At 42.1% G+C, this 25,109-nt stretch overlaps 1 protein-coding gene across 1 annotated transcript in view; it reads right to left on the bottom strand.

The window, feature by feature from the left end:
* Positions 1-7,014: 7,014 nt before the first annotated feature.
* LOC127659047 (arrestin red cell-like) overlaps positions 7,015-25,109 on the bottom strand; it is a 60,948-nt gene continuing 42,853 nt past the window's right edge. The window contains exons 3-16 of the mRNA XM_052148675.1: positions 25,058-25,088; positions 24,348-24,408; positions 23,696-23,740; positions 23,323-23,519; positions 21,534-21,593; positions 21,010-21,077; positions 20,747-20,882; positions 20,342-20,426; positions 13,132-13,204; positions 11,276-11,413; positions 9,827-9,910; positions 9,642-9,718; positions 8,585-8,639; positions 7,015-8,501 (exon numbers count right to left, since the gene is read on the bottom strand). Coding sequence (XP_052004635.1) covers positions 8,408-8,501; positions 8,585-8,639; positions 9,642-9,718; positions 9,827-9,910; positions 11,276-11,413; positions 13,132-13,204; positions 20,342-20,426; positions 20,747-20,882; positions 21,010-21,077; positions 21,534-21,593; positions 23,323-23,519; positions 23,696-23,740; positions 24,348-24,408; positions 25,058-25,088 — 1,204 coding nt within the window. The 3' untranslated portion in view covers positions 7,015-8,407. The remainder of the gene's footprint in view (positions 8,502-8,584; positions 8,640-9,641; positions 9,719-9,826; positions 9,911-11,275; positions 11,414-13,131; positions 13,205-20,341; positions 20,427-20,746; positions 20,883-21,009; positions 21,078-21,533; positions 21,594-23,322; positions 23,520-23,695; positions 23,741-24,347; positions 24,409-25,057; positions 25,089-25,109) is intronic.

The raw sequence follows: 25,109 nt of genomic DNA, 5'->3' as shown, positions 1-25,109 counted from the left end.
CTCTGGGAGTTCTGTTAACTAGATGTTGGAACATGGATGCAGGGATTTGCTTACACGTTCAGAAAAGAGCATCAGTGAGGTCAGGCACTAATGTTTGGCATTGTAGACGGTTCGATTAATCCCAAAGCTGTGCAGGCAAAGACTCAGTAAACTATTTATATATGGACCTCGCTTTGTGCATAGAGGAATTGTCGAGCTGGAATAGAAAAGGGCCCATCCCAAATGTGTAAGCTGCAAAAAAGTTTAAAGCACTACATTTTCTAGAATGCCGTTGTATGGCGTATCAATGAGTTTGATGATCTTGAGAATCACAAAAATGATTGGAATAGCCAAACTTGAAAAAAAAGAGTGTCTACATAGGCCTACTTTTGGTCAAATATAAATAATAAGGAATTGACATCTACTGTTTACTTCAAGACAACATTTACACTACAACAGTCAACAACAGTCAAATATAATTTAAGACTAGGAATTGGAAATTACATTGTGTATATATTTTTCGTTTTTCATTTAGAGTTTTATTTATTGACTGATTTTAATACAAACTGTAACCCTTATTTCAGAGCGCAGCCGGGCCCAGGACTCTGATGGTGGGTGACTCCATAATCAGAAACATTAGCAGCAGGGATACAACTACATGCTGCCTTCCACAAGCAACAACCTCGGATGTAAACAGGGAACTTCAGAACATTCTGATGAAACATAAGACTGCAAATCGACTCATCATTCATGTGGGGAAGAATGATATTCATAAAGAGCAGTCAGAACTCCTTAAAAAGGATTTCAGTTAACTTTTTGAAACACTTAAAAGACTGAAAGTTCAAACATTCATCAGTGGACCACTTCCAGCAAGAGGAACAAACAGGTTTTCACGGTTGCTTGGGCTTAATACATGGCTGCAAAAACCTGCAATATAAAAGGAGTGAACTTCATTGACAACTTCAATCTTTTCTGGAGTCAGAGGCAACTGTTTCGACAGGATGGCCACCACCCAAACAAACTTGGTTCAAGAGTGCTAAAGGACAATATCTACTTCTCCCTCAATCATCCTTCTGCAGTGTGTGCCAATCCACTCAATCTGAATGGCACACACACACCTGGACACAGTATGAATTACCACAGGACTTCACTTCAGCACCTGAATGGACATGCAGTTGACAAATCACACAAGGACAATGATAACACCACTCAGCCAAAACAGTTTCTGCTCATGGACACAATCTCATCTGAGCCCTGCCCACAAAGTTCACCACAGATAGACTGTGACATATTAGAACTGCTCCAAGATTCAGCACCCAAGGACGACTTTCTGGAAAACATCCAGGGAAACCAGGACAGTATATTACAGCCCCTCTCACCAGACACGTTATCCCTCTCTCCAGCATCTCCACATCTGTGTTTCTCAGAGAAAATGGAAGAACTGGTGTATGCTGGAACCAAACTATCCCACTCTTTTGCTGCAAGCCCCCAGATATCAAGCAAAAAACGTCAGGCCCCTCAAGCACCTGCGGGCCCAGCTCGCCCTCCCCCTCCTCCTGTGACCTCTGCCACAACGCCAGGGCTCACACCCTCCTCCATCTGCTCGAAGTGAACCAAAAACAACTTATACCAGCTCTCAGTGATATGTGTTGGGTCCCTGCTATGATAACAGTAACTTTCTCAAATGTTTACAAAACAAGCAGGAACCCAGTGTGCCTGTATCAATCTCTATTGCTGTTCGATTACATCATAGAAAGTCTAAGGCCTTCAAAAGCCGTACAGCAAACCCATCTAATCTGGTGCCTATTACACGCCAAACTAAGATTGCTGTGGGGACAAAAACTGTTAAGTTAGCACTTTTAAACATCCGCTCACTTAAAAATAAATCACTTCTAGTCAATGACTTAATTATCACATACAACCTGGATTTTATGTTTCTAAATGAAACTTGGCTAGAAGACAGCTGTAGTGCAACAGTCCTTAATGAAACATCCCCTCCTAACTTTACTTATTTGAGTGTGTGCAGAGAAGGTAGACGAGGTGGGGGTTTAGCTGCTCTTTTTAAAGATGTCTATCAATGTAAGCAAATATCATTTGGGAATTACCCGTCTTTCGAATATCTGGGTAGTGTGTTAAAAGGTGCTCCATGCATTTTACTTATCATTATTTACAGGCCTCCAAAATACTCTCCAGCCTTCGCTGAGGACTTTACAGAACTGTTATCAACAATTACCTCAGAGTTTGACTGTTTTGCCATTGCTGGAGACTTTAACATTCACATAGATAATGTAGAAAACAATATGACAAAAGAAATCATAACTGTTTTAAAAACTTTTGATCTGACTCAGCATGTACATGGACCCACACACAATCATGGACACACTCTAGATTTACTTATCAGTAAGGGTCTAAACATTTCATCGATTGTTATTAAGGATGTAGCACTGTCTGATCATTTCTGTGTTTTCTTTGATATATTGATCTCTCCTGCCATTGAAGCTAGATCTGTGTCTGTCAAGAAGAGATGCTTAAATGAGAACACTAGTGTACTATTTATGAAGGCTATATCTTTAACACCAAGTATATCAGCTGACTCTGTTGATTTTCTCCTTGATTCTTTTAACTCAAAAGTTAAAAGTGTAATTGATGATATTGCTCCTGTGAAAGTCAGGAAGAAGAGTGGCAGACAAAAAGCGCCTTGGAGAAACTCAACAGCAGTGCAAAATATGAAAAGACAATGCAGAAAAGCAGAGCGCATGTGGCGGAAGACAAAACTTGTAGTCCATTATAACATCTACAAAGACAGCATCAAGCTTTTAATATGGAACTAGGCAAAGCTAGACAGACTTTCTTCTCGAATATTATAAACAGCAACTTAAACAACACACACACTCTTTTTGCGACTGTAGAGAGACTGACAAACCCCCCAAGCCAGATTCCCAGTGAATTGCTCTCAGACAGCAAGTGCAATGAGTTTGCTTCTTTCTTCTCTGAAAAAATCAATAATATCAGAAAGGTGATCAGCACATCCTTGAGTTGTGCTGGGGTCAAACAAATCAAACCACAACCTGAGAAAGTAGTTACTATGTCTGATTTCAAAGAAATTGATGGCAAAATTTTGGAAGAAACCGTACAGCACCTTAAAACATCAACCTGCGCCCTTGATGCACTTCCCACATCTTTTTTTCAAAAGTGTGTTCAACTGTTTAGAAGCAGATCTCCTAGAAGTGATAAACTCTTCACTTCTCTCTGGGAGTTTTCCAAACTCCCTGAAAACTGCAGTTGTCAAGCCCCTCTTGAAAAAGAGCAATCTGGATAAGACCATATTAAGCAACTATAGACCGATCTCAAATCTTCCTTTCATAGGCAAGATCATTGAAAAAATTGTCTTCAATCAGCTGAACAAATTCTTGAACTCAAATGGTTACTTTGACAATTTTCAATCTGGTTTCCGATCGCATCACAGCACAGAGACAGCGCTCATAAAGATAATAAACGATATTCGCTTAAATACTGATACAGGCAAATTATCAGTACTGGTACTACTCGACCTCAGTGCTGTATTTGACACTGTTGATCACAACATACTTCTTGACAGGCTGGAAAACTGGGTGGGGCTTTCTGGGATGGTCCTAAAATGGTTCAGGTCATACTTAGAAGGGAGAGGTTATTATGTGAGTATAGGAGACCATAAGTCTGAGTGGACGTCCATGACATGCGGAGTCCCTCAAGGCTCAATTCTTGCGCCACTCCTGTTCAACCTGTATATGCTCCCAATGAGCCAAATAATGAGAAAGAACCAAATTGCTTACCACAGCTATGCAGACGACACACAGATCTACTTAGCCCTATCACCTAACGATTACAGCCCCATTGACTCCCTGTGCCAATGCATTGATGAAGTTAACAGTTGGATGTGCCAAAACTTTCTTCAGTTAAACAAAGACAAAACTGAAGTCATTGTGTTTGGAAACAAAGATGATGTTCTCAAGGTGAATGCATACCTTGACGCTAGGGGTCAAACAACTAAAAATCAAGTCAGGAATCTTGGTGTGTCTCTACAGACAGACCTTAGTTTCAGTAGTCATGTCAAAGCAATAACTAAATCAGCATACTATCATCTGAAAAATATTGCAAGAATTAGATGCTTTGTTTCCAGTCAAGACCTAGAGAAACTTGTGCATGCTTTCATCACCAGCAGGGTGGATTATTGTAATGGACTCCTCACTGGCCTTCCCAAAAGACCATAAGACAGTTGCAGCTCATACAGAACGCTGCTGCCAGGATTCTGAGCAGAACCAGAAAATATGAACATATCACACCAGTCCTCAGGTCTTTACACTGGCTCCCAGTTACATTTAGGATTGATTTTAAAGTATTATTACTGGTATATAAATCACTCAATGGGCTAGGACCTCAATATATTGCAGATATGCTCACTGAATATAAATCCAACAGATCACTCAGATCATTAGGATCACATCAGCTAGAAATACCAAGGGTTCACTCTAAGCAAGGAGAGTCTGCTTTTAGCTTTTATGCCAGCCGCAGCTGGAACCAGCTTCCAGAAGAGATCAGATGTGCTCCTACAGTAGTCACATTCAAATCCAGACTCAAAACACATCTGTTTAGCTGTGCATTTACTGAATGAGCACTGTGCCACTGTGTGTCCGACTGTTTGTACTGTATTTTATTTTATTCTAAACTGTTTCAATTATTCTTATTTTTTTATTCTTGTTTTAATCTCTTCTATGTAAAGCACTTTGAATTACCATTGTGTATGAAATGTGCTATATAAATAAACTTGTCTTGCCTTGCCTTGCCTTGCCTTGCCCTTATTTCATACATACATAGATCTGGATGTCCTTTTTTTCCCTTAAAAATATTAAAAAAATTGTGGTTCCATTAAAATCCAAACCCATTTACTGCAATACTACATGTAGAATATAAGTTTGTTTTAGGGGTTTTAGGAGAATAACTGTAATAATGTATCTGCTAATAATGCACAAGCACACACCCCCCGTGTTTGGAGGACAGTGGTGGCTCAGCGGTTAAGGCTCTGGGTTACTGATCAGAAGGTCGTGGGTTCAAGCCCCAACACCACCAAGACACCACTGTTGGGCCCTTGAGCAAGGCCCTTGAACCTATCTGCTCCAGAGGCGCCGTATCATGGCTGACCCTGCACTCTGACCCCAGCTTAGCTGGGATATGTGAAAAATAAATAATTTCACCATGTATATGCAGAAATGTATGTATAATGTGTGACAATTGGACAAATTAATTAATTAAATGCAATACAAAATAAAGAGGCAGCATATACGTCAAATATTTGTTTGGTTTTCAGAAATGTTTTTCCTTAGAATTTTAATAACTTTTTATTGGCCAAATTAACATTGCTTAAACAGTATATTGGAATTCATGTATATATATATATATATATATATATATATATATATATATATATCTTTTAAATCTTACTTTATAGTGAATGTATTAATTTACCAGAAAGCTTGTTTGTTTATTTGCTTAATAGCAATTTTAGTAGTGAGAACTAGCTTTAAAATCTTCCTTTAAAAAAAAAGAGTCTGACATGGTTCTTGATAAGCAATAAACCAGCATTAAAGTGTGTGGTCTCCTTAGATGCAAATAAATTTGCAAATAATTATACATTTCTTTTTATACTTGTCTGTTTTAGACATAACAGGCTCCATCCAGATCACAAAAGGAAAAAATTTCATTAAGATGGTCACGCTATTACAATAGTAAAGCATTCTCAAAGCCTAGGCTCCTCTAGAATGCATGCACAGCTTTCTAGCAAAGCTCTAATACAGCTAATGGAGACATGAGAGATTGCCATGTGTCAAATAAGTCATTGCATTGTTAATAGAGCAAAGTCAATAAAAACACTTGAATACAAACCATATAGAATTAAATACATCAAACGGTCTCCCTGTATGAGCATGTTGATCTATGCAACAAATGATCAAATTGGAGTTGGTTTAGAACTATACTCTCTAGTGTGCAAATATTCCTGATACATTCCTCTGCATACCTTATTTTTTAAACTGCACAACCCACAGTGATTTCTGATCAGTGTTAAGCAAGGTTCTTCACAACTCAATTGTCTTCTCATAATGTGCAGTCTTATCAATTATAAAGCCTTACATCATTGAACACAGGGATGTATTGGGACCACTTTGTTTAAAACTAGTTTTGTAATGTGGTTTGGACTTGGTCATACAGTATATGACAAAATACTAAATCAGAGCTCACAGCATTTTCGGGTCTTCGAAATCTAAAAAACTAAAAATGGATGCTTGTCTGCATTACATTTTTAGAATCTCTAAGCACATTATGCTAATCACTCCCTGTCGTCCAGACAGAGCCAGATTGAATGAATCAATCACCTGCTGGGCTGCAGAGGAAACCAGTCCGAAATCAAAACCACCACCTAAACATCCTCGTGACCTAGATTTCACAGCTGACTTACTGGACATGGGTATCTTCTGACAGTAATGCGTGTACAATTTCCATAGACCATACATAGGACATTTCTGGCTAGTTAACCAATCTTTTTCAAGCATTCACAAAAATACTTTGAATTTAAAATAAAAGATGTAAACCATGTCTTGTCAGGTTTTGTGATAGTAACAGAATGAGTAGGAACTTCATATAAACCTATCAGCTGAATTTGATCTATCAATCCTCTACTCCATATTTTCTCAATCCTTTCCTGAAGTACCACTAACACTACACATTTTGGATGTCTCCTTTATCCAACACACCTTCTACTGATTATCTCAATAGTAGATCTGAACTGAGTATGTCAAATAAGGGAGATGTCCAAAATGTGTAGTGTTAGGATCTCCTGCAAAGCCATGTGAAGTTCTATAGGGCTGTAATGATTTTAAGAGTCATCTCTGCTGATATAGATTTCATTTATAACATCCCTGAAATGTTTTATAGTATCTCAGATTCCTTTAGCTGGCATCTGTGGTTTAGCAGACAAAACAGGAAAACAGGCATAACTCGAGGGCACAAAGTTGAAATTTAATGTAAGTATGCTCACTGGCAAGTACGCTCCATGGTTGTATGGGTGCTTTTAACAAAGCAAACCTTTATTTTAAAGATATCTTTTTGTCCATCAATGGGAGCTCCATTTTGTTCTCTATAAAATGTTACTTCCAAGTACAGGTTGTAACATAAGTAAATTTGCCATTGTTCAGTAGTAAACTAAAGGTCAAAAGGAAAAGCTTGATCCTGGAAGAATGATTAAAAGTAAATTTCCTGGAAATCATGCTACAACTGAGATTTAAAATAACCATCATCAAAATATTTCTGGCAGTCCAATGGTTACATTATAAGTTCCTGTGAACAAAAACATGGAATGAGCATGTCATTTTCATAAACGTTCATAAACTGAGCTTAACTTACAAGCAACTTTATAAAACATCACATTTTGGCAAATAAAGCTTGGCAGGCACAAATAATGAGGAATTAATTCTTGTGAGGCACATACAAATATATCAGGCATCTGAAATTCTCAGAGGCTGTCCCTGGCCTCTTGAGTTATCTACAAGCTTATTTCGCACTGAAGACCTGTAGCAGTGTGTACATATACTACAACTCAACATGTGGAATAAATGTTAAAATTTACATTATAAACCAGATGCTTGTGTCCCAATGCACTTTGCCAACTACTCTTTCACTAAAATGCCACATCCTTAATTGTTTGAGTATTGCGTGCACAACAAGTGCACAGAAAAGTGTTACTACATATTTTTATGATGTGTATACATTTTACATAGCTATAACATAAAAGCTGTGAACAGGTATGGATGGATTGGATTACGGGCCTAGGAAAGAGGAATTAACACCAAATTTAAGTTCCCTATGGTGTCTATGAACAGTGTATGAACTGTACAATGTAATAACATGGAACATACAGTATGTCATCATTATATTGCTATTAATGCCCACTTGATATATAAGTGAGAATTTGATAACAAGAGAATAGAAAGAAAAAAGAAAACACAAGTCATTCCTGAAACAATGAACCCTTTGCCCACCAACAATATTATACATTGATGTCTAGATGACCCAGTTCATCATTGTTTTCTTCTCCCTATATGTCTTTCTGTCAAACATATAAGCACCAGAGTGAAGTGGCTCATATGACCATAGATACCAAGGTCATTTCAAGGACCACATCACAGATGACAAAATGGTGAGGAAGAGAGCCAAAGGAAAGAGAATAGAGGGAAAGAAAGAAAGTGAAAGGAGGCTTTGAAAATATCAATAAGTGCTCCACAATATCAGATGGTCCCAGTGGAGCAGAGGTATGAGAGTACTGGCAGGTTGACATCACACCCCTGTTACCCTTCCTTCAGACCTCCTCATGGTATCATCTATGTGAAGGAGGAAGGCGTTAGCAGAAGTGGTCATCCTCTTCATCTTTCATTCCCTGCAGCCTAAGCCTTGCAAAGTCCTCAAACACAAAGTCATCATCCTGTGAGAAATTACTGAAGACAAAGAGAGGCAAATGTTAGGTTAAGCGGACAGCTAAGCAAGCATCTTGTTATCAAGAGACACAAAGCCAACTGACTTTGTTTCAAACTCTATGAGGTTGGCATCCACAGGTACATCCGTCTCTGGCACAGCTGTGAAAGAAAGGGAATAGTAAAATAAAAATTAGGCATTTTTCCAAATTAAACATATGAATTATTATGTGTGCACATGGAAATGATTTGTTTGAGAATCCGACTGAGCCAGACATAACTTTAGATCCACCAAAGTTAGAAAAATAGTTTAAAAAAATTCAATAGTGGCACAGAAATTACACACATGGGGCTCTATTTTCGTGAGGGTGCTAAGCGCTTCGATTGTGCGCCACAAATGATCCGATTTTCGTAAGAGGTGTGCCAATGCAAAGCGCAAATGGGTGGAAGTTTTTGCACTATTTATGAGTGTATGCATGCAAACTAGGGGTGTATTGTATATAAATGAAGTGCCGCAAAGTGCAGTTTGATAATTTCCAGAGAAATATGTCATTGCGCCAAGACATTACAAAAGCAGATCTTGTCTCAGTCTAAAGTCAGTTCCTGCATTTGCATTTGGGAGATTCCTCCAGCCGGTGGTAATAAAAGTTCATATTCAAACTCAATACAGTGGAACATCACATTATGTCCCTGGTGCTTGACAGGGAATGGACTATAAAATAGGAGGCATATGGTGGCAGAGAAGAACCTCAGAATTAAATTGCACTTAACCCTGCTCATCAGTGTTTTGCATGTGTAATTTTGCCAAACCCACTTGTGCCTAGACTTAAAGCATGCTTGCATAAAAGTAGCAAAACTACCTGGTCATGCCTATTGACTTTGCATGTATGACTTACCTTAATTCAGACTTTGTTATTTTAATAATAATGCACTGAATTTGACAGAAGAATACAATTTTTACATGCTCAGGTGGCTGAACGGTCTGTCCGATTGAAATAGGTTTTTGTCAGCAAGAAATACATTTGAGGGAACATATATTGAAGATTTGACAGCAAACAATGATTGGTGCATAAACAAACCTTCTAATCAAATACATTTTAATAAAAAAGACAACTACCTTGTTGTGTGAGGCGTGAGAAATGAGAAATGAGAATGAAATGTTACCTGACTGTGGTCTTGAGTTGGGCTGTTCAGAAGGCTTAGGGTGCATCAAAACGAAAGGCAGCTCCACAGACACATCACTGAAAGGAGAAATATTGTTTGAATTCAGTTTTATGATGTTCTGAATCTAAAGTCTAACCTTCCTCTGTAGCAGAGAATGAGGGCTACATTCACCCTCCTACACTCACCCTCCACGTGACACCACTAGCTTGACTTTGACTCTGTAGGACACCAAGATTCCCAGCACCTCTTTATTGGACACATCTTTCACTCTGTAAGCACAGAGAAACACATGCTAAATATACACAGCAGTAACTAGAAGGGAGCTACTTCAGACGAGAAGAGAAGTTCTGTTAGAGGGTTTATGCACACATGGGATGGTTTAACTTTACAAGCCCTACAAACTTCCTAAAGCCAAGCACTCACTACAAGACTGAAGCTTGTTGCCCTGCTTGATCTTACAAGACTCACATTCATCTGAATTCGCATACTGTCAGAGAATATCCCGCATTTGATGAAGAGCTTACTCTTAAAAAAAATAATTGCGATAATAATGATTGTCTGGAATATGCGTTTCATACACTTTAAGAAGCGATTTATTCATATTGTGCATAAGAGTATTTAATGCCCATTGCAATGCTTGCCTAATGTCAACTAATCGTTTCAGCTCTACATTGCATTAACAGTGCTTGGATATTTGGGGATGCAATTTCATATAATTGTATATTTTAGCTCTGAATATTTCAATTAAAATATTTTGCACCTAATTTCATCAATACAAATGTAATAAATATTTATCTTCCAAAATTCAGTACCAATATATATATATATATTATTATTATTATTTTTTATATATATTAATACATTTTTTTATTTATTTCATCTTTATTATTTGACTATTAACATTCTCTCCATTATATTTAGCTTTGGAAACTCACTTGTAAAATTTCAGTTGTTAAAATTCAGTGGGAAACCTTGCTCTTCCTGGCTTTGTAGGAAAAGTGCCGATGCACAATCTTCACTGAATGTTACTAGGCTTCAAGGGCAAATGCTGTGTTAGTGTGTCAATAACACTGTGTGTATGAACCCTAATGCCAAATCTTGGCACTTGACATCTTTAAATTAAAGTTAAACTTTTATTTAGTACGGATAGCGCTTTCCTTTCACTATTAAATCCTTGTTTATATTTTTGGCAGGAATTTGGCGCAAACCTCCGCAGACGGTCCGTGCATCATAACGCTTCAGAGGCGGTTCAACTTCATGCTCTCTTCAAGAGCTGCTCTGGGTGCCAGTTCATTGAGACATTGTGCCATTCATGGCCTAAAATAGATCAAATAATCCAACAACGAACAACATATATAGCACTTACAGTTTAAAAGAGAGAGTAGAATTGTGGTTCTATCACTATTAGGAGTCTATCTATCTACTCTCACAGATGCGCACACAAGGAAAAACGTTGGCGAAGGACACAAGCTGCGATCTGGGAATTGTCGGGCACTTATCAGCTACTTAAAAACATCAAAGCCTTGATTCCTGTAGTGTACTCTTGGTATAAATCTTATATTGCTTTGCAATTTTCTAGTTGTGCATATGATAACAAGCATAAAGGGATGCACTCTCAGCTGAAGGCCACTTACATGGTACTGGAGGCCAGGTTGGTATCTTCATGTTTTAGCTGTCCATCCAGAGCCAGACCCCTCTTCTCTCTGTTATTGCTCAGCGTGGGTGTGAGTGTATACACCTTACAGAATGTGGAGCTGGGTGATACCTGGTCACTGCAGATGGCAAAAACAAGAGAGAGTGAGCCTTGTGCCTAATGCTTATAAGAAAAAGCATGGATTCTTACATGCAACTTTGTTTGAATAATGTAAACGGAGCATGAAAATGCTTTAATTTATTGTTATAAGTTCAGTCATAAAACTCTACATGGTGCAAGCACACTCAATGGCCCAAGCTGATAGGTTCTTTGACATGAAATCGGTTAAACCTATCGGCTTGCATACTCCATAGCCCGAGCTGTTTTGTAGTAGCAATACTTCGTACTTGCTCTGCAGCAGCAGCATAGCAGATCTATTCCACAAAGGCCAAACCTACCAACTTGTCATATCAGTTATAACACCTTAAATTTATTCCTAGTTGTCATGACTGAAATTTCTTATATCAGAAGCGGATGTGTTTTATCATTGAACAACTCATCATGAGAAAGTAAAGCTTTTCAAGAAAGTCAAATCTGGTGTATGAGGACATAAACAATGTCCTCTTGGGGTCAGTAATAGAGATCAGGGGGAAATATGGTGAGAAAAGAGAAGACAACAGGAAATAGAGGGGAAAAGAGGAAGAGAAACATAGAAAAGGATCTTTAGTATGCTATCTATAAGTGATGTGTTTCTTAGATGAAGTAATAAAGGGTAAATTCAATAAATTAAATGCAAAACAAAAACTGTAACTAGTTGTTGATCTTATAGGCCTAATAAGGACCAAAAGCTTCATCACAAAAACAAGATTGAAAAGCTTAGAACAACACGAGAAGCAGAAGACAAAATGGACAGCTACAGTCTTTGTTGTTGGGAGTGAGGGGGAACAATATCTCATAGAGAGGGTGGAGAAAGGGTCCGAGAGCCATCATCAGCAAACACGGGTAGGCTCAGGGTCACTGGAGCCAGAAGAAATTATTATATATAAAACTCACCATGAGGAATGCCGGCCCACAGACTTGCTGTAAGTGTCATGTGAGAACAGAACCACATCTGTGACCTGTAGCACTGAGAGAGAACAGTCTATTTTGTCCTATCAGCATGGAAACAACTGAATCACTAGGAATCCCATCATGGGGCTTTAACAAGAGGGACGAAGGGAACAAAGCATTTGGTCTATTTATCAAATGGTAGTACAGTAAATAGCAGGATGCCGATTACATATGTAAACTGCCAAAAATAAAGACAATGACAGGGCTCTTAGAGGATTGTACAAAGGATTGTAGGGCACACAGGTCGAGGAGGTCACAGACCAGTGAAACATATGGCTAATAAAAGGAAACAGAGTTTCTCTTGGAGTATTCGAAATGGAAGCGGCAGAGCTTTATAGACTGCTTTTTAAAGCTCTAAAAACTGTTAAGCTGTTTACCAAGTGTAAACGGTTGGCTTCATCGGCATGGCTTTTAGCTTTAGCAACAACAAGGTTTGAATCTACCAGGAGGGGTTAGGGCGGAAGCACCTGGGTAATAAACTCTACGTGCTATAAATCTATTCTGACAAAGTATAAACCTTTGTGAGATGTGTAGTAAACAAACTCCAACTTCAAAGCAACAAAGACCTTAAGAAAAACAGGTTGAGCAGGAGAGATGATAGAGATGAAAGAAGCCCTTGTCAACACAAAGAACAGGACAGTCACAAAGAAGGGATCCTCTGTAAACATGTAGCTGAGAAGAGGGATGGAATATGAAGGAGGGACAGAAAAGAGAGAAATGGAAAAAGAGGGAAAGAGGGCTACTCACTCAGCCTCTACCTGAGCCACAGGACATTTGTACTGTGCAGTGCTGAACAAACAGATATCGGCATACTGTCGCACTGTGGGGAGAGAGCAGGGATACACAGTGGGGTTACCAAGGCTTGATGGGAGCGCACACACACCAAAAACACACATAATCAGGTACAGGGCATCTGAAATTCACATGTTACTTAATTATGAACACATGAGCAGGAGTGGACCTGAAGGGCAAATTAAAGAACAAATCTAAAAAAAATGTAGACAGCACAGGCATAAACACATTGCAATCACATACTCGTTTACAGTAAATAGTGTTTCTTTCAAGTCAACATAAAATCTAAAATCAACCATATTTACTTTCTTAATACACATTCTTGGTCTTATTGCGATACATTATTCCAAAGAAAAAAAAGTTTGTCTTCAAAATCTTTAATCAAACTGTAATAACTTGCTCCAGCTCTTATTTTTCAACACTTCCCTTTTAACCACCATATAGAGATCACTTTTCAATCTACTCAATCCATGATGGATAAAAAAAAGTGCCACCAAACTTTTTTTAAATTATGTTGAATATCATGTCTCACTTGAAAATACACAATATTATGAAAGTTAAACAGTTAGCTAACACCATTTCACGTTGACTTTAAAGTAAATGAGTGTTAATGCCTGTAATAATATTGATCAGAAATATCAAAATTTTAAATAATGCACTTTCCAGTACTTTAATGTCATGAGGATTCAAATTTTCCTTGATATTTTAACATTCAAAAAGTAATTCTCCTATAAAAACATAATTTCAGAACTCAAAACTTAATCCCCAATGCAATAAAAGCATATATTGAAATCCTCGTTCTCGTTCTGCGACTTCCTTACATCACTAGGGGTACATTAATTAATGACGCCTCTACAGCAACTCCATCAACATCTACTTTACATCATCACACTCTTGGCTACGCCCAATGGTGCTCCAAACGTAAACAGAGAGAGCAAAACAGACAAGCCTAATGTGCCTAACTAACTATTCCTGAAACCAAAGGGGTCTGTCTGGACTATTTTTTTTTAACATTTTTGTATTTAAACATGCACTAGACATGTCTTTGACCATTGTCGTATCTCACGCCGCTTTTAAGAGACGCAGTGTTTAAATTACATCTCTGAAAAGGGACCCCTTTCTGTTTCATTCAGCTGCTTGGTCTTGTTTTATAAGCACATATGCATCCTGGATGCCTTCAAGCACCCATCTGTGCTATCTTTAATTGTTAGTGTATGAAAACATTAACTACATGTCCGTCTTTTACCGTTTTGATGCATTTCAGGCTATGTGTGCTTTAGTGCAGGATGATACGTATATGTGATTTGTTTCAGCTCATATCAGTGTGGATTGCTTGTAAACCAGTCATAATATGATTCAAGCTTTGCAAAAGGAATTGTTCTTGAAGGATGGGGCAGTTAAAAACACTTGAACCCCATTGCAAATCTGTGAGTAAACAGTTTCATTCATGAATATTTCAAATGTCATGACTGTTTGATAGTTTATGTTGCTGTTGTGCTTGAATGAACAGCTTAATATATTCTGATGCAATGTATTGGATGTGTTATGAATAAACCCTGTAATTTAGTTTTATAATGTTGTGGAACTTGTTCATTCAGTTTCAAATATGGCTGTATTCGAGGGGCTGCACAATGTTAGCCAATCACAACAGTGGGTGTTTATGCTGATGCAAAAATAAAAACCTTTACAAACATTATCAGTGGACCTCAGGGTAAATAAAATTCTACATAAAAAAGGATTATGCCATGACCTTTAGCTGAGGTAAACATTGGGGAGTGCACAAGAAAAAAATGTATGAAGAAAGCAACTGGAAATGAAAAGGGGAAGGGGAACTAAAGAATTTCAGCTAGTTGATGTTACCAATTTCTAATGGCAATGCATTTGCTTACAAAACGTTTGGTTACGTATGTAACCTCCGTTCCCCGAGGGAGGGAACGACACGTTGTGTCGGAGAAGCGACACTAGGGGTCTCTCTTGAGCGCCGATATTCACCTCTGACCTATTGAAAAGGGCCAATGAGAGTTGGCAGTCAGTATTTGCATACCCCGCCCCCGCATACGGGTATTTAAGCGGGGCAAATACGGAAGTTTAGTCAGGATTTTTCTGAGGAGCCGGAAATGGTCCGGCCACAACAGTGGCTCGGTTCAGCGACATGGCGGAGGAAAGACACAACGTGTCATTCCCTCCCTCAGGGAACGGAGGTTACATACGTAACCAAACGTTCCCCTTCTGTTGCTCTCTCCACGTTGTGTCGGAGAAGCGACACTAGGGGACCCATTCCAATCTTGCCATGTGCTGAACCGTGTACGTGAACTGCCGATACAGAGGCGGGCAGGGATTCATCCAGTGCCGCGCATCGTCTGTACTTGGCTGCACGTACCCTTCCCCAATGCCCCATACAAACATCGGGATCCTTCTAGTTACCCTGAGAGGGGAACAAGACGATGTTTGCCAACATGGGAACGGGCCAGCCTGGCAGGGCCTCTTTTCTCTCTATGTTTCTCGCATAGAGCAATCACGGCCGGGGCCCTTACATGCATATAGGGAAGGGGGTCTTACCCAGACCCTGCGGAGACCACACCTGCCCTTTTTCTTGGGGAGGAAAAGTGGTAGACACGTCACACGGCCGTCTTAGGGCTCGTGTGGAAAGTATGGCGCGGTGGTAGATCCAGCCTCGAAAGGGGGGAGTTGCTACAGCACGGCGACCGGGGCAGCTGTAACTGCCTAAGGGAGACACGGGGGTCCGCTCGTAAGGGGACAGAACCGTGGAAATACACACAGGGGGAGTCCGAGCAGGAGGCCTTACCTGTGGAGCACCTATACCAGTACAGTGTAGCCATCAGGGTACCCGCAGTGGCTTGGGTCGGCGAGTTCCTCCGCTGAACCACGGACCCGGAGGGCTGGGGAGGAATCGACCAGGGTCCTGACTCAGAGTGGGGCGCCCTGGGAAAAAAGGTGCACTACTTTACCTTGACGTCAGGAAAAGGGCGCTGGGCGCAAGCGATCCACCCGGCCGGTCAGTCTATGTGTTACCGAGTTCTACGGGCTCGGACCTGACAAAACACGAGACGCAACCGACTCAACGCGGAGGTTGTAAAACCTTGCGAAGGTGTTGGGTGTTGCCCAACCCGCGGCTCTACAGATGTCTGCTAGGGAGGTGCCCTTGGCCAGTGCCCACGAGGACGCAACACCCCTTGTTGAGTGAGCTCGGACCCGCAAGGGTAGGGGCACGGCCTGGGTGTGATAAGCCAGTGTGATGGCGTCAACAACCCAGTGGGCGAGCCTCTGTTTGGAGACGGCATTCCCTTTCTGCCGTCCCCCAAAGCAGACAAAGAGCTGCTCAGAGCGTCTGGTGCTCTGTGTGCGGTCCAGGTAAATGCGCAGGGTGCGCACAGGACATATCAACGAAAGGGCTGGGTCTGCCTCCTCCCGGGGCAGCGCTTGCAGGTTCACTACCTGATCTCGGAATGGTGTGGTAGGAACCTTGGGCACATAGCCCGGTCGCGGTCTTAGGATCACAGACGTATCTGCCGGACCGAACTCCAGGCAAGTGTCGCTGACAGAGAACGCTTGCAGGTCCCCGACCCTCTTGATAGAGGCGAGCGCGATCAGCAGGGCCGTCTTAAGAGAGAGGGCCCTGAGTCCAATTGATTCAAGCGGCTCGAAGGGGGTCTCTGGAGTCCTGCCAAGACTACCGAGAGATCCCAGGAGGGAACTAGGCCTGGCCGGGAGGGATTCAACATCCGGGCGCCTCTCAGGAACCTGAGGATCAGGTCGTGCTTACCCAAAGACTTGCCGTCTACAGGATCGTGGTGGGCGGCAATGGCGGCAACATACACCTTGAGGGTGGATGGGGACAGCCTCCTGTCCAGCCTCTCCTGTAGGAACAGGAGCACGGACTTGATCGCGCATCTCTGCGGGTCTTCAGTTCGGGAAGAACACCAATCTGCGAACAAGCGCCACTTTAGGGCGTAAAGGTGCCTGGTAGAGGGGGCTCTGGCTTGGTTGATTGTATTCACAACGGTCGCTGGTAAGCCGGCTAGCTCTTCCGCATCCCGTCCAGGGACCAGACGTGGAGGTTCCAGAGGTCTGGGCGCGGGTGCCAGAGCGTGCCCCGTCCCTGAGAGAGGAGGTCCTTTCTCAGGGGAATTCGCCAGGGAGGAGCTGTCGCGAGAAGCCTGAGTTCCGAGAACCAAGTCCGAGTGGGCCAGTAGGGGGCCACTAGCGTGACTTGTTCCTCGTCCTCCCTGACCTTGCACAGCACCGGTGCAAGAAGGCTCACTGGGGGAAATGCGTACTTGCACAGCCCCGAGGGCCAGCTGTGTGCCAGCGCGTCTGTCCCGAGGGGAGCCTCTGTTAGGGCATACCATCGGTTGGAGGGACGGGCTCTACCGCGCCCTTGGCTAAGAGGGTCATGATTTCCATGCGCAGGGAACTGGCATGCTTGCCGTGTACTGCGGAAAAGCGGACGCCCCTGAAGGGGGGCCGGAGCCGGGCAAACTGAATTGCATAACCGAGTCGAATGGTCCAGTGCAGCCAGCGTGATGCGTTGGGAAGCGAAAGCCACGCTTCCCAGCTCTGCGCTAGGGGCACCAAATGGACGAGTATTTTGGACGTACCCGGCGGGGCCTCGCAGCGGGGCGGAACAGGTAATGCAGCGTCAGGCGGCTTCGTCGCGGCCTGAGGCTGAGGTGCTGAGAATAGACTCAAAGCACTTACCTTGCCCCGCGCACCCGGCAGGGGGCAGGTTCGTGACTGAGGAGGACGTCTGATGCTGGCGTCCTCTGGACTCGTCTGAACCGGCCGGGGGACAGTCGTGGGCAGGCGGAAGGCGGGATCGCCGCGTCCGGTGTACCGGGGCTGTCGTAATCTGAAAGCAGATTGCCGTGAGAACGGCATTTGCGGGCCAGGTGACCCAGAGGCAAAGGAAATAGCTCTTATTGAGAATGTGGGTACCACAGCCCCCGTCAGGGGGTGTGGCAAATGAAAAAACAAAGGATTCTCCTCCCGGCCCTCCACCGGGGGACGGAGCGGTCTTACCACCTCCGGAGCTAACGTCTTGGCTCTGGGTCAGCTGTCTCAGGAACGCTTGGGAGCCTTCCGGGTCCTAGAGGGGGTTCAGTGAGACAGGGGCGTGCGCCACCTGCGGGTGCTCGACGCTGGGGCTGAGAGCTGGGCCCTGGTTGAGGCGGAGCAGGAGCTGGTTTCTTCGCGAGGGGACGCCTCGGTGGGCAGACGGGGCAGGGCCCGTAGCGGCAGGTCTCGCGGCGGGGCATGATGCTTGAGAGGTGGCCTCCGTCTGCTTCTTCACCGCGGAGAACTGTTGGGCGAAGTCCTCGACGGTGTCGCCGAAAAGGCCAGTCTGAGAGACAGGTGCGTCCAGGAGGCGGTTCTTGTTGGCCTCACGCATCTCGACCAGACTGAGCCAAAGATGGTGTTCCTGGACCACTAGGGTGGCCATCGCCTGTCCGAGTGCCTGCAGTGTGGCCTTCGTCGCTCTCAGGGCGAGGTCGGTCGCTGAGCGCAGTTCCTGCAGCACATCAGGATCAGGTCCACCCCCGTGCATGTTTCTGAGTGCTTTGGCCTGGTGGACTTGCAGGAGGGCCATCGCATGCAGGGCAGGGGCAGCGCGTCCAGCCGCACTGTAGGCCTTCGCGTTGAGCGAGGATGTTGTCCTACAGGGCTTGGATGGGAGTACGGGGCGGCCATGCCAGGAGGTAGGGCTACCGGGGCATAGATGGTATGCAACTGCCCTATCGACCTGGGGAATCGCCCCGTATCCGTGGCGCTCTCCGCCGTCGAGGGTGGTGAGAGTGGAGCGGGTGGCACCTAGACGGGCGGAGAGCGGGGCTCTCCACGTAAGCGTCAGCTCGTCATGCACCTCCGGGAAAAACGGGACCGGGGGGATGCGAGGCCGCGAACGGCGCGCTGCCCCCAGGAACCAGTCATCCAACCGTAAAGGCTGTGGGGAGGATGGAGGGTTCCAATCCAACCCCACGCTTGAGGCGGCCCGGGAAAGCATATCAGACATCTGGCAGTCCAGGGGAGACCTCGGCATCAGACATCACACTCTCCGATGCAGTGACGAGCTCATCTGCTTCGGGCTCGGGAGGATAGACAGCCGGGCCGTGAGGCGAGCCGCTATCGCCGCGAGCGTGGACGGGGACCAGCGAGCGTGTCGGGGAACGGGAGGTTCGCGGGGGGCTACCCGGCGAAACCGCACCCGCTGCCGCCCCCAAATCGCCCCCAGCGCCAACCGCATCGTCCTCAATCCCGTGGGAAGATGAGCAATGCGGGGTGCAGCTGGGGTGGCTTGCTTTCTGTTGAAAGCAAGCCGCGACCGCAACGTGGTCATGGTCATGTTCTCGCAGTGAGAACATGAGCCATCCACAAACGCCGTCTCGGTGTGATCGCGGCCCAAACACACGAGACAGCGCCTGTGGCCGTCTGAAGCGGAGAGCACTCTACCGCATCCAGGAACAACACAGGGGCAGAAGGGCATCTTGAAAAAGACGCGTTCTGAAAAGAACATTCAACGCCGCTGTGTTTTGCTCTTTTAGAGAAATTACTCTTTTAATAGGAATTTACTCTTTTAATACACAGTGTGTGTGTGTGTCTGCGCTGTCGAAGCACTCAGGGGCAACAATGCACGCCGTGCAATGTAAAGGAGAAAGCCGCTGTTGTGCGCCGTCAAGATCCAACAGCATGCAGATCGTCAGAGGAAACAGGAACGTTTTAATGTGGTGTGTAACTCGCAGCAAACTGCAGACAGACCATCGGCTCCGAAGAAATTTTTTGACTAAACTTCCGTATTTGCCCCGCTTATGTACCCGTATGCAGGGGCGGGGTATGCAAATACTGACTGCCAACTCTCATTGGCCCTTTTCAATAGGTCAGAGGTGAATATCGGCGCTCAAGAGAGACCCCTAGTGTCGCTTCTCGGACACAACGTGGAGAGAGCGACAGAAGAGGAACAATTGATTTCATTAACATTAATCAAGATTTATTAATGCATCAAAGAAGTGTTGTTCATCGTAGAGCATGTTAAATAATACATAAACTAATGTTAACAAACACAAAGTTTTAAAATATTACTTGTATATTGCAATGCATAGTACTCAAAATACAATCGTTCTCAATTAAACTGTTTATGTGTTTGACTCACCTGAGATTTTAACTCGTTTGACTGTTTTGGTGGAGTTGTTGGTGACATGGACGTTGACACTTATAGGTTCACCATGGTAGTAGAGCTAAGATAGTCAAGGGGATATATACAAAATGGAAATATTCTATGTATTTTTTATTTTGCACAATTATTATATTACTTAATTTGTTAATATAATTTATTTTAATTCATACTATTAATATTTATTAATATGAATAGTGCAATTATCTATGAATATATTTGCACTGTATGCATTTTTATTGTATGCACCCAAGCCAGTTGAGCACAAAAAATTGAAGGAGAGCAATTTCAATAGTTGCCGAGTATGAAGACAGAAATATTTTACACTTTCATAAATCATAAGCAAAGGGCAAAGTCCTCATGTGGGTGGGTGTATGTTCACACCTCTTTATCTAGCGAGGCCTCGAGGTGAAGAGAACGATCAGACATAAGGAAGCTGCGTGTGGTCTCCACCATTGGCTGAGGACCAGGCTTCTCTGGAGCATATTGCACCTTACGGATCACCAACCGCACAGAATTCCTGTAAAGCAGAGCTCAGTTAGAAACAACTTAGGTGGTCAATTGTCATTGTAAATAAAATGCAATTTTTTTCCCTCCCTATTAGGAAATATATTATACCCTTGACATGAAATCAAATCAACACTTACCGCTTGTGAGTCTTCTCATCCACAGTTTTGGCACAGAATGCCCTGACCTCAAAGTCTACACCACATGCCTATGGGTCAAAATATAGAGAAAATGACCACTGAAATGAGAGGTGGGAACGTACACATGTTTGCCTCTGTGTGTGTGTGTGTGTGTGTGTGTGTGTGTGTGTGTGGGCAGGTTTAAGTGGTTTACGGGGACTTTGTTTTAGGTTAAAAAAAAATTCATTATGCTATAAATGTGGTTTAGGAGGATATTTCTAGTGTCCCCATAATTCATATCGCTTAAAAAACATACTAAACAATGTTTTTGAAAATGTAAAAATGCAGAATTTTTTTTTGTGAGGGTTAGGTTTAGGGGTAGGTTTATCAGATAGAATCTATAGTTTGTACAGTATAAAAATAATTATGTCTATGGAGTGTCCTCATAATGATAGCTGCACCAACGTGTGTGTGTGTGTGTGTGTGTGTGTGTGTGTGTGTGTGTGTGTGTGTGTGTGTGTGTGTGTGTGTGTGTGTGTGATTACCTTTCCTGTGTCCTCTGGGCCAGGTTGAAGAGTGACTGAGCAGGGAAGGTTCTGAGGTATCTGTTAAAATAAATGAAATAACTTAAACTTAAATAAATTACATTTATTAAAAATACATTTATTAGCCTTAAATAAAGCAATAAACAACAAGAGGCTGTGTGTTACAGTGATTTACTAGGGTAAAAAGGGTGTTCTTAGGCATGACCTGAAGCAGCAACAGCAATATGATAAAAGACACCAATGTTCACTAAATAGTTACATTAAAAGAATATTCCGGGTTCAATACAAGTTAAGGTCAAAATTTTTTTTGCATACATGTTGATAACCACCAAAAAAATATTTTGACTCCTCCCTTGTTTATTTAACAAGCAAAACTTGCAGTTACAGTAAGGCACTTACAGCAGTTCATAAGTCCTAAAAACGCAGTTTCAAAAGTATAGCCAGAAGACATAAAAATATATACAGTATTTTATCATAATTTTTGTGATAAAATAAGGGATTTTTAAACTGGCATTATGGCGTTTACCCGATTAAAGGGTTTACGAGTGTTAGATTGTCATGCCAATGATGTTGTCATGTTGGGTATAACTTTACCCAGATAAGGTTACCAAGCGAACAGTATTTCATGGACTGGCCCCACTTACTTCCATTTTAAGTGCTTTACAATAACGGTAATTTTGCTTTCTTTTAAATAAATGAGGGACAAGACAAAAATGTTTTTGTATTAATCAACATTAACACAGCTTAACTTGTATGGAACTTGGAACATTCCTTTAATGGTAATCAGAATAAACAATTCTTCCATGAAGCAATACAGTTAATTGCCCTAACCAGGCAGTTGACAGTTGGCAAGCAATGTAGCAACTTGCTGCATTAAATTCTCTTATAATTTACTCACCCTCATGCCATCCTAGATGTGTATGACTTATATGTGTATGAATATCTCAGCTCTGCAGGTCCATACAATGCAAGTGAATGGTGGCCAGAACTTTGAAGATCCAAAAAGCACATAAAGCAGAATAAAAGTAATACATAAGACTCCAGTGGTTAAATCCATATCTTCAAAAGCAATATGATTAGTGTGGGTGAGAAACAGAGCAATATTTAAGTCTTTTTTTTACTATAAATTCTCCTACCTGCCCAGAAGGTGGCAATATGCACATAGAATGTGAATCGCCAAAAACAAAAGTGAAAGAAATGTGAAATGTGTATGCGAAAGTGAAGATTTATAGTAAAAAAAGGACATAAATATTGATCTGTTTAACCACTGGAGTCTGGGTTAGGGTTTGGTTTAGGGTTAGTACAGTCAAAATCATTCACTTGCACTAAAAGGACCTACAGAGCTGTAAAAATTATTGTGTGTGCGTGTGTGTGTTTAGCAGAAGATACAAAGACATCGGATGATATGAGGGTGAGTAAATGATGAGAGAATCTTCATTTTTGGGTGAACGATCCATTAAAAATAGAATATTAAAAGGTAATTAAAATTAGAACTATCTATTTTATAATATAAAATCTACTGGTAACTTGCAAGTGAGTCAAGCAAGTTCTTGTATTTATTTTTAGCAAATTTTATTGGATTTATTTTTTGGAAGTGTCATTTATTTAATGAGCATTAATAATACAAGTGTTATTTATTATTTATAACTTGTATTCAAAACTGATCAGTTGTTCCTTGCTGGTACTTCAAACAAGTCACTATAGTAAAAAAAGGGATCAAAACATGCATGCACAGTGTACTCTGTGAGCAGTTAACATGTACGTGCAAATAAATAAAGTAAAAGGTCACCGTGAAGTTGAAAGGGTATGCATTCTGGCCGAGCTTCTTGAGCAGTCTCTCCTGTAGACGACTGAGCGGTTTGTGTTCCTCAGGCAGAGCGGGATATGCCTGGAAATTGGAAATGAAGAGATCCTTCCTGAAAGACAGTCCCAGCACATCCAGGTCCTCACGGCCATAACGGAAGGCACACGTCAGGGTCACAAACACTGGGGAAAAAGGTAGAAGGAACAGAGTACAAAGCAGAGATAGATATAATACAAGGTTTCGGTTAGGACGACGATTATAGCTATATGCTTTTTTGAATATGATTTAAAAATAGAACTTATAGGCTATACAGGTAATTCTGAGATACAGTAAATCAATGTTTAATGTGTTTTCTTACCTTTTCTGTCTTTAAGGTATTCTGGGTCAATCAAGAGCACTCCATCTAAAGACAGACAAAAAAGAAGAGAGTAAACAAACACGATGAGAGAGAAAAAGACGCAGTTTTATACGTGGAGTCTGTGTTGCTCGGCAACAAGCAACAGTTGTCTTCTTTGGAACTACTTTTGTTAGCAGAACAAAAATAAATAACTGGATATATTGTGTCTAAAACATATGTTACTTGATCTGAACTGTATGTATAAAACTGTTGTACACAAGACTGTATGCATGCCTATGTTTGGAACAGATATTAATGGCATTATAAGCATTATCTTTACAACCCTACACAAAATGTTGTAACAAGTGAAGGGTCTGTATTTTCTAGATTGATGTCTCTTGAGGCTGGCTGCCATGCAACACTGATTGAGAGACGTTCCCTCAACAGGGAGACAATAACATTATATCAGTAGGTACTGTACTTCCATTAACATACACTGTAAAAGTTTTGAGTTGTATTGTTGCCGAAATGATAACATATGAGTATGATCCTAAAGTTGATTGACATTGCCAAGGCACGGAAGAAAGCTGATTGGTTCAATAAAATTTTTTAAACAAAATCATATATATAGTACTCCCAAGATGTTTTGAGTGGGAACTCCCTTTTGTCTTACCTACAGGGTCCACGTGATCTAGGTGATCCACAAAGTCCCTCTTCCCCAAGTATACTGTGAGCTAGAAAGAGGAAAATCAGAAACATCTTTGGAAAACAGTACAAGTTTGAACTTGCTACAAAAACACCCTAGCGATATCTCTAATAGGGAACCCTCAAACACACACACACACACACCACACACACACACACACACACACACACACACACACACTTTAACAAACAGCTTAAGGCATGCCAAGCTAACCCCTAGTTGCTACTCTCCCTTCCTGAAGACGACCTTTCTAGGTGGTGTAATATCACAGAACACATTCTCCACATGCAAAATAGTCTCCATTAATGAAAGACAGATAGAGGGAGAGATGAAAAGATAGAGTTATGGTAGGTAGAAAAATTGGGTGGAAATAGTCTGAATGTAAGCAGAGAGAATGATTAAAAGAAACAATGCTGTGGTAAACAGCAGGAAAAAAAAAGCCAAAGGAAGAAAGCCCGACCAACTAAAACAAACAAGGAAACAAATAGAAAAAGGTCAGTCTAGGAAAGACAGCTGTTGCAAGCAGCTTCTAGAGGTGAATAAGAAGAGAAACACCAAGAGAGACAGAGAGAAAATGAGGGCAGAAAGGAGAGAGAGAGAGACAGGAACGGAAAAGGTCAACTGAGACCACTGAAGAACCCACCTTCAAGCTTGCTACATACTAGAGGGAATCTTACCTTGCAGTTGGGGCTAGACTTCTTGAAGACTCTGTAATGACAGAAAGAAAGA

The sequence above is a fragment of the Xyrauchen texanus genome, chromosome 2 (assembly GCF_025860055.1).
Source record: "Xyrauchen texanus isolate HMW12.3.18 chromosome 2, RBS_HiC_50CHRs, whole genome shotgun sequence".
Classification (NCBI taxonomy): domain Eukaryota; kingdom Metazoa; phylum Chordata; class Actinopteri; order Cypriniformes; family Catostomidae; genus Xyrauchen; species Xyrauchen texanus.
The sequence above is the reverse complement of the archived record's forward strand: the minus strand, read 5'-3'. Positions and strand labels throughout refer to the sequence as shown.